Below are 10,189 nucleotides of genomic sequence, written 5' to 3' on the forward strand. Positions count from 1 at the left end.
TATGCATACCAAATCTTCATCAGGTCAGAAAATATTACAGTATAGTATGGTAAGAAGTATGAATCAAGTAAAGTGTTTGGTGCACAAAAAATATTTCCAGATACATAATCAGAAATATTTTGTTCAGATGTCTGTAGAAGACTAAATGTTCTTCATACATTAAGATAAACTGGAAATGGCAACTAAATGTTGCAGTATTTGTGACTGCTCTGGTTGAGTGCAGTTTACTGTAGAAGATATTATCTCCCTTTTGTTAGATTCAAGATAAATAAATAAATAAATCTTCATTTGCAAAATGAGTAAAAGAGAATGTTTTTTTCAATAATGTAACACTGTACTGATATTTTCAAAACTTGGTTTCCATTTCCTCATGTTTTTTAGCTTCCTTTGACATCTCTTGCTCAAGATAGCAGGCTGGTATACATCCATCTACTGTGGGACAATATCAACCTCCACCAAGAGGCAGGGGAGCCCCTCTATATATCTTGGAGAAATCTCAGTAAGTTAAACAAATGTTGCAGAAATCAGAAGGAGCAGAGGCTATGGAAAGAAACAGTTGTTTCGTAGTGTCTGAAGCATATACAGCCCATCAGTTCAGTTTGAAAGCTTTTTTAGTATGTGGAACATCTGCAATCCCTTAGGTACTTGACATAGTCTAGATATCACATTAGATAAATACCTTACTGATCTGTGTGAAAAAGTTTAATCTGTTCATTGTATGTCATTCGCTTAAACAGGGTGTGTGAGAAGTTGCTCTAGATGTGGTGCTTAGTAAGCTTCACTTGAATTGAATGCTTCACTGCATTATCTGGTTATAGCTATGCAGGCTTGTGAGCTAACAAACCATCACGGGCAACATCTAATGCTGGGTGCTCTTCAATCTGTTGTATTTCTCTGTCATGTGGGAGTTCTTGCACTTGGATAATTGATGTATCCTGTCATTTTGTATAAAGTAATTTTTGCATGAAGACTGTAAGCAGACACAGTCTTTCCATTTTAACAAATGTCTATAGATTGAGTAGAGGTTCTCTATATGTATCTCACTTTTTGAAATACCTTCTGCTTATTAAAGTAAAAAAAAATAGTCACTGCTTTAATAGTCTGTATGCTCACACTTCCTAGATTCTTCTGAAAAGAGACCCTCCACTCTGGCAGAAGATCAGCAGGCAACAAACACTTTGTTAGAGAACATCAAACTAAGTATTCAGCACAATGATGTTGTTAAGCCAATCAACCTCCTCCTACAGAAAATTAAGCCAGATGTGAAACGACAGAGGTAAAGGGGTAATCTCATACTATTTTCTCCCCACTAAAAATTAAACAAGATCAGACTGTATATATTTCATAATGATAATTTCATAAGGACCTCTGGGGAATATGCAGTTTCATTTGTGTCCACCAAACACCATGGTTTTATTTGTTTATGCCCATGTTTACAAACAGATGCATTCTGTATCCCTATGCATACATAGTACATCCAGATCAAATGGATGAATGGGATTCTTAAATCAAGATGGACATTCTACAAATGAGTAAGAAAAATGGAGATGTCAACTATGCAGATTTTAGTGTTAATCCAGATGTAGTAAATTGATAAATACAAATGTAGTGTACAGCATCCTGTTGCAGTGTGTAGAATATTCTCCCTATTTATATCTATTGAAATTCTAGCAATCTGCAGTATTGGCTATGAAAAGAAGATGCAGTATGATCCACAAACGGAGACACTTAAATAATCCTTGTATGGTACATTTTGTCACCTGCACTGGAATTCAAGGGCTTTGTACAGAAGAACCTCTAAGTAAATTACCGTGTTTGAAGTCTGCCATGCTAAGTCATCTCTGCTTCTGTGTTTTGTAGTTACTAAAAAGAAGCAGAAACTAATCTGCCTAGAGAAACAACTTTACGACTTCCACAAGGGGAAAAATTAATATCTGATTATTCATTTTTACCTAATTGTGAGATAGATCCTGACATTCTGAAACAAAAAAAAAACAAAATATGGATGATCTGAAATAAACCCACACCTAGCGCTTCACCCTCAGGCGGGAACAAGTTGTTAAATAATAAATAAGTGGTGATTAATTTCAGATTTCTTGTTTGTTTGAAGTTTTTATGGCATGTTTGGCAGGGGGATTTTTCATAGAAAATGTAACTGCTAGGATTTGGCAACAGTGTAGCTTTCTGCAATAAGTCAAAGTATTCAGACGTTAGAAAACGTAAAGCTGGTAGTCATGTAGATCGTTCACTTTTTAAACAGAACAGTTGCAGAAACTACATAATGGAAGATCAGCATCTTCAGTAGTGACTTTGTAGACTTAGGACAGTTGGTGCTTTCATTAACTCGGCCTTCAAAATATTCCCCTAGGAGTTTTTACAGGGAAATTCTTTTCCTGTCTCTGGTGTCTCTTGGGAGAGAAAACATTGACATTGGTAAGTAAAAAAATACTCTGAAATGCACAGTGCCTGTGTTATGGAGTGTATTGATATTTTACACAAAAACTAGGGTATAAAACTGACTTTTCATCCATGAATTTCTAACTTTCAGTTCTGTTTTAATGAAAAGTCTGTCAGTCTTCAAGTAAGAGTTGCTTTTACGTAAATGTAATTCAGATGGGGCCATTAATTTTGACTTCGTTTGAAACCAGTAATCAGTTATTTTAAACAAAGAGTATTAGCTTGAAGTTTTAATTCCTCATGTATGAAAGCTTATTTCCAGTCTTGTCCATCTTCCTCTGACCCACATATTAGACCTGTGTCATCTAACCACCTGATTGCCCAGGCCCTGCTGATCTGCTCTGCCCTGTCTTCTGTTTGGTATTGTGTAAGCACAGTGACTCCCTTATGGGATGTAATAGGGGAAATACAGGGAAACTGAACTGTGATAGAAGCAGTAGGTATCCACTGTGATGTATTGTGATGCCATACGTCTTACAAAGATGCTTTTCAGGTCCTGTGAGAAGGTTCATTTTGGAAAAAAAAAATCAGCAGCTAGTTAGTGAAGATAATTTTGTTACTATATAGAAACAACCAAAAGCACTTTATAGGAACAGTAGTGCGCACTGTACAGTGTTTCTTAAATAACCTCAGCTATGCTTTTTCTATTTCAGAGGTCTTTGATAGTGAATACAGACTTGCACTTAAAAAACTACCAAAGGAAGTTCTTGAAAAGATGCAGAAAATAGATGCTCCACCAAGCAGCAGGGTTGAGTGTTGCAGGAAGTGCTTTGGAGCACCTTTTATATAAAAACGAGGAAGACATGCACTAAACTTCAGAATGACAAAAGCAGAGATGAAAAAACCAGAAAAATGGTGATATATACACTTTGAATCCCAAATGTTGGTAATTGAGCAGTTTGTCAAAGAAATTTCATTGAGCTGCAGAATATATTCTTGTCTTTCATCTCATGAGACACATTGTAAAGTACATCAGAATGTTTTAAAACAATATTAATAGGGTGATTTTTTTTTCAGTGGTTGATCTTTTTGCCCCTTTATATTCTTTTTATTAACTCAGATTTTTCCCATACAGTATCAAATTGTTCAAAAAGGTGATAATTAAACAGCAGCCTATGGTCTGTAACTTTCTTAAGAGCCACCAGTGTTTGTGTATTTTAATGAATCACCTTTCCTGCCACAGAATATGTAGATTTTTTTACTGCTTCTTTAAAATGATCTTTACCTAAAGAGGGATCTTTTTGTTAGTGTGAATGTAAATATTTGAAACCTTGAATTGGAAGATGCAAGGCAGTGCTTTAGTCAGATCACAGTACCTAAAATAGCTACCCTTCTCCTGGCAATTGTCCCAGTTCAGTATTTTAAATTGTCTTTGGCTGACCTTTTCATAATATATGTCTGTAGTTGTGAAAAAACAGAAACTTAGACTCAGTTTTCCTTATTCTCTATATGACATAATATAAGATCCTGTAAATATACTGGCCTCTTTCTCCAAAAGAAGGATAGGCTTCTCAGAAGCAGCTCAGAAATGGATTTCTTTTCTAAAGAATTAAATAAGAAGCTCAAATGACATTAGGATACATATAAGGATTGCAACAGATACTGTCTGAAAAAAATTATGCTTTTACTTTATGCATGTATGCTTAAAAAGTGTCTTCCTTGAGTTCTGTATCGCCCTCTCCCCTAGGTTTCATGCTAGCCTGTGGGTTAATTATTTTGCACTGATAGTCCGAATTCAATATTTCAATTAAAATGTATTTATAAGTGTGGTCTTCAAGGTGTATATTAGCAGAAATGAAGGGCTTACATGTATGGTCTGAAAAGATGGATTCATCTTTTGGGTTGCTTGTAGTAGGTAAGACACTTCCTTACTTCACATATTTAACTGACTACAGTAGACATAGTCTTAGCAAGGAGAGCCTGGATGTTGGTCAGCAGTTTAAATGTTCTGTTACTTGAAGAATATGATGAGGTTTATTCCAGGTTTTTGCTGAAATTTAATGGTTTGGTTTTTATGATGGAATAATTCTTAGAGGGAAAAAAAGAGAAGATTTGTAGCGTATAAAAGGAGCATAGCTAAAATATTAATTTTATCTGGGTATGAATGTATTTACTTTATACTACTCTGTTAAAAATTTTCATTCTTGAAAATGATGAGGGATGAAGATCTGTCTGGAACAGCTTTTATATGAAAAAGTAAAATCAACTTTTATTTTTTCATGAGATAAAACAAAGGATTTGCACTATTTGTGACAAAATACATTTGCATCATAGACTGATGCCTTCTATTTTATCTATAAGTGCTGATCCTAAGTTTATATGGGGATATTACCTGGACAGATTCTCTCCTGATGAAACTGTTGTGTTTTCTCAACAATTAAAAGTGAGAAAGCATACACTGACCTTTTTTTTTTATTCTTTATTCTTTGGGTTTATGCATAGTTGCTTGCTGATATCTGACCTACATCACAATGAAAGAGTAGGCCTTGATTCTTCATCTTTTCCTGTTACGTAATTGACTTGCATGGTTCCGTCCTTTTAAAGTAAAAGTCTGTCTAAAGCATTCATCCAAACAACTTAATACTTCTACAGATCAAACAAGCACATTTTCCTGTATAACTCTATACTTTTAATCTTCAGCAGAGAGCTACACAAAGACAATTTTTTAGTGTTAAATGGACAAACTGTGTGATTTTGTGATGCAATGTGCAAGGAATCAAGTTGTTGTTATCCTTAAATTATCCCAGCTCATAAAATTACGAGGAAAATCTGTCTAGTGAGTGCTGTTTTAGGTAACTGGTGGCGTCCAAATAGTTTTAAAACCTAGTAAATAATATTATATGAACTAAATTCTGTAAACACATCACTTTCTTTTCAAAGCAGCTTTCTCATCTGTTGCTGAAAATACAAATTTATCAGGTAGTAGTGTTGTAAAGACAGCAAAGCTGATTGTGTCATAACGTCTAGTGCTAAATATTACTTTTCCCAGGTATATACACTAAAAAAAGAAACAAAAAAACCCCAACAAAACTAAAGCCTGGGGGGAAAAGGACTGAACTTACTTTGATTTGCTACTGCATATTGGCATTTTAGTACACTACAAATTAACTTTTATTCCTGTCGTATGCATGTGGATTTCAGAGTGGTAGAAGTCCTGCATGAAATCTTGAATCTGCATATTGGACTTGATTCTCTAATATAGAATGAAAAAAGTAAGAGCTTACCCCTTTTAATGGGGAGTTTTTAATGTTTATTTTTTAATGACTAACTCATCAGTTGGTTCTTGAATGTAGTCCATAGCTCAAATGAAAAGGGAGATCTCTGAAAATGATTTATTAAGTTTCATTTCAGAAGATGCTTTTATCAGGGGAAAAAAAAGTAAGAGCTCATAAAAATTTTAAAGAATTTAAGAACTGAGTAGTTTTTTGCTAATTGATTTGTTGCCTTTTAAATGCATAATGGCACTTGCTGGTTTTCCTGACTTTTAGGTCTCCTGCAAATAGGTAGAGACTGCAGATTTTCCTACACAAACTTTCTGAGATGTAGGCTTCCCTAATTTGAATGCTGAAGGAACTGTGAGTTCCTTCATAAGAAAAGGGCATAGAGTAAAATAGCTCGGCATGGCTCAATATTCATATAGTTGAAAATCTGGCCAAAAATAAGCAGGGAAAAGTTTCAGAAGTTTTTTGTGAGTGTATTGCAAACACTTTTGTTTTTCTGACATTTGGGCACTAAAGGCACACTTCTTTGCAAGTTAGTTGACAGCATGAACTTCTTGGGCTTTGTGGGAATGACTTAGTTACCTACAAATGCTTCTAATTTGTTTGACATCTCACTCTTAGGAACCCATATTTATCTCAATCCATAATACATGACTGATCTGGGCAAAGTGTTGTGAAGGAGGGGTAAGGAAAAGCTTGATTTTTAGTTCTGTTTTCCATTGTTTTCCAGTAGAAATACTGTGTGTGTTTTCCAGTAGAAATACTGTGTGTGTATTTTGGAATTCTCACTTATAACCTGAAGAAAATGTTTCAAATCACCATTAACTTCAAAACTTCCAATGTGTGCTCAAAGTGAGGATGTAAAACGATCTGATTACATGTGTGGATGCAAACAATGAATTTCAGGTCTGCCCCAGAACTTAGGAAGTTTATATTGGAATAACAATTACCAAAGAGAAGCTTCCTTGCATTGTTGTTCTAAGGATGTTGAATGGCAGTCAGTTATGCTGAGAACATTCTCTCTTGCACCTTTCACCCAGCTATAAAACAGTTACATATGTAGCTTGTGTGCTCATGTGAAAATAGCTATTTTTTGTAGAATTAAAACAACAAATGAGTGTTTAAAATCAGGATTCCTAAGTTACAAAGTTCTTCTTTATGAATTATATGCTAGTGCATCACCAAAACCTAAAAACATTGAAACCCCCTTAGGTATAGGAGACTGATGTGGCGGCAGTAATTGGTTACAGCCTTAACATGTTACTAGAAGCATCTGTATGTTACTTATAGTCATACCCTGTCTTCACATTTTATATAAATCAATACAGTACAATTATAATGGAAGATATTTTATTTAGTATATGTGTTTCAAACTAATTTAATTTGTTTTGTAAGTAACTTGTTCCTGGCAGAATTTCACATTAGTTTAAGCTCAAGCTACATTGCACTTGTGAATGAGTAATTTTATTCCATTTTAACTGTGAATTAATGGCTTTTTGTATTGCTGCAGCTAGAAGAATATACCTTTCATTGAGTTTACTGCTTTCCTTGAATAACTGCAAAATAGGGGATATTTTTAAAATGTATATTAAATTAGATCATAGAAATTATATTTTTAAAACCAATTGTTAAAATGTAAGTAATTCAAGAATCTACTCAGTAGTTTTCTCTTTTTAAAACTCTTAATTAAACAATTATTTCAATCCAGATAACTTTTATTTCATCAAATGGTAAGCACGCCATCTTATTCACATAATTATACATTTTCAACAAAGGCGGGGTTTTTTTTCTTTTAACCAATAGAAACCTTTAAAATGCATTCTGTATATCAGCTTTTCATTATGTTTTTAAGAAACAAACACCCTTGTAACTTTTAAGTGTTGAAACTAAATGGTTGGACTCTAGTTCTCTGCTCTCCTGTGCTGTATACTGTAATGCATACGATGAGAGAAACAGATGGCGTTTTTATTTGTTCTTTCAGTCTGCATCAACCAAGGGTGCAAATAAAAGGGATTGTTTGCTGTTTTTTAGAAGCACATCAAACTCCTTTTAGGAGCTTAGACTGTATTGTAGTGAGGATGAAATGATGTAGTGTGAATAAATTATGAATTTATTAAGTGAGCTGGGAAGTTTAATGCTATAAAATTTGCACTGGTTTAGAGACTGTTTTGAACTGTTGAAAAATGGCATCTATTTACTGTGCTTTAATTAACAACTGTTTTCTGTACATTTGACAAAAAATTTGACTTTAAAAGGGCACTGCATATTCTGAATTCTGTGTATTCTAAACTAAGAAACAATTTTTAATGTATTTCCCAAAATAAAATATGTATGTATGCTGTATAAAAAATTTCAGTTGTTCATCTTTTTTTATTGGAACTTACACGCCTGGCAGAATTTAACCTTAAATGCAAATTCAGCCTATAGCTGGACAAAAGGAAAGACTTTTGACTGCCTTCTTAAGTCATTGTTTCACAGTACCTCAGTGACTTCTGAATGGTGGGAAAGCACAGGGGCAGGGGGAGAGGGAAATAAAAGATGGGATTCATTTGTGAAGATTTGGTTCATGAGAGTGGATGGCTTTGTGGCAGCTTAAGCAAGCAGTGGGGATCAGCAGAGGTAACAAGAGTCAAAAAACAGGCTCAGGGAGACAGAATCCATGAAGATCTTGTGTATAGGAAAGCTATGGCCCCTGGCATCCTGCTGCTCTCTGCTGACCAGGAGAAGAATTGTTAGTCAAGGGGTGTAGGAACAGGTTGCTTGTTGAACTTCACAGTTCTGTTTTCTGAGGGACTTCATAATGGGGGCACAGAGTGGTGCTTTTAGTTGATGCATCCTAGCTTGCAACAGTGGACCTCCTGTGTCATACTTGCAGGTTTACATGCAGTTTCCAGGATATTTGTTTTTAATGTGGGCAGGGGTGGTAACAAGAGTGAGGCTGGGATGAAATTTTAAGCAGTAGAATTGCCAGTTACAAGTGCTTCAGGCCTTCACGTTCACTACGAGTATCTTTTAAACTTCCTCATGTATGGCAGTCACTTCATTATTCTGGCAGTAAAAATAAGAATACCAGACCCTAAAGGCTTTTCACTCTGATGAGACTGGTACACATAGAACAAACTGGTACATGTGGAGAAGACGCATAATAAATTCATCTTTTCAGGCCTGTTTTTAGAGAGCTGAAGAAGTTAAGTCTTTTCAACTTCAGTAGTCTTGTCAGCATCCTGCTGACTTTGTGTTTTCCTCTGACTGCTTTTCTCACTGCTATCCACTCAGTAATGCTGATTGCTAAGAATGTTACACCATCTTTGAATTTGTTACCCTTCATGTGGCATATTGAGGGAGGAGGCTGAAGGATGGAGGATGCTAACACAGGAACAAAAGCTTGCATTTGAGGAATCCCCAGAGAAGCACAGGCAGAGTTTGGGTTTGAAGCTGTAGAGGAGGGAACTGCCACCTTGTGTGCCAGAATCAGGTGGGAAATTTGAGGGAATGTGGTGGTAAAGGGCAATAGCAGAAGATGCTGTCTTAAGGAAGCTCTGATCCTTCACATGTTCAAAGCTACTGTCAGAGTACTCATTAGTGGTAGTTCTCCCCACCTCTGTGGTAACAAACTTCTGCTGTCTACAAGAGGAGTAGAGAAGGGTCACTAACTTGTCAAGCTGGAGAACTGATGAGGTCTGCAAGTAACCACAAAGGTCCTGCCTCTTTGTAGGAATAACCTCATCTACCAGTGCAGGCTGGGAGCAGACTGGCTGAAGAGCAGCTGAGCAAGGAAAGGCCCCATGTTCCCGGTGGACACCAACCTGACTTCACAGCAAAGCAAGCCAAGTGTCCTGGGTGAGCTAAACTAAGCACTGCCAGCACATGGATGGTGATCTCCCTCAGTGCTGGTGACTGGACTGAGTCTGGACTGACTGAACATATATTTTCAAGTTAGAGCCAAGTTCCCATTACCCAATACTGTCTGAATACATTGAGGCTACTGTAAAGTTTTTAATCCTTAAGTGAAATTTCTAACTTTTCTTTTAACTGCTGGCTTACTCATGCTCCGTATCAATTTCAAGAGCAGAATAGTGCAATACCTACAAAATCCTAGACTACCTTGAGTTGGCACAGACATGTAAGGATAAAGACTAATTTCCTGCTCCTTGCAGGACTACCTAACACTAAACCATTTGACTAAGCATTGTCCAGACACTTCTTGAACTCTGGCAGGCTTGGGGCTGTGACCATTTCCGTGGGGACCCTGTTACAGTCAGTCAGAACTGCACTTCATTCTGCCAAGAATCAGATGGAGGCTGTAAATTTTACCAGTCTTACACTCAGTATCAAAAGCAAGGGGCACACTTTTCTCATATGTAAACACTATCCTGCGCTTTGGATGAAAAAAACACCAATAGAATACCCACAAACCAACCACTGAAATAAGTACTAAGTGAGTTGAGTTCTGCCCACAGCACTGCTGAACCATCATGCAGGATTTTGACACTGTAGGTATATCCTACTTG

General features: G+C 36.1%; 1 protein-coding gene across 4 annotated transcripts in view; it reads left to right on the forward strand.

Annotated features, from left to right (window-relative positions):
• The window catches only part of DENND4C (DENN domain containing 4C), a 70,080-nt gene extending 62,052 nt beyond the window's left edge, over window positions 1-8,028 (forward strand). For all 4 annotated transcript variants that reach the window (XM_064643140.1, XM_064643141.1, XM_064643142.1 and 1 more), the window contains 4 exons: window positions 382-499; window positions 1,123-1,276; window positions 2,369-2,433; window positions 3,111-8,028. In XM_064643140.1, the coding sequence (XP_064499210.1) occupies window positions 382-499; window positions 1,123-1,276; window positions 2,369-2,433; window positions 3,111-3,247 (474 nt within the window). In that variant the 3' untranslated portion in view covers window positions 3,248-8,028. The remainder of the gene's footprint in view (window positions 1-381; window positions 500-1,122; window positions 1,277-2,368; window positions 2,434-3,110) is intronic.
• The last annotated feature ends 2,161 nt before the right edge of the window (window positions 8,029-10,189 follow it).

The sequence above is a fragment of the Pseudopipra pipra genome, chromosome Z, assembly GCF_036250125.1.
Source record: "Pseudopipra pipra isolate bDixPip1 chromosome Z, bDixPip1.hap1, whole genome shotgun sequence".
In the NCBI taxonomy this organism is placed as follows: Eukaryota; Metazoa; Chordata; class Aves; order Passeriformes; family Pipridae; genus Pseudopipra; species Pseudopipra pipra.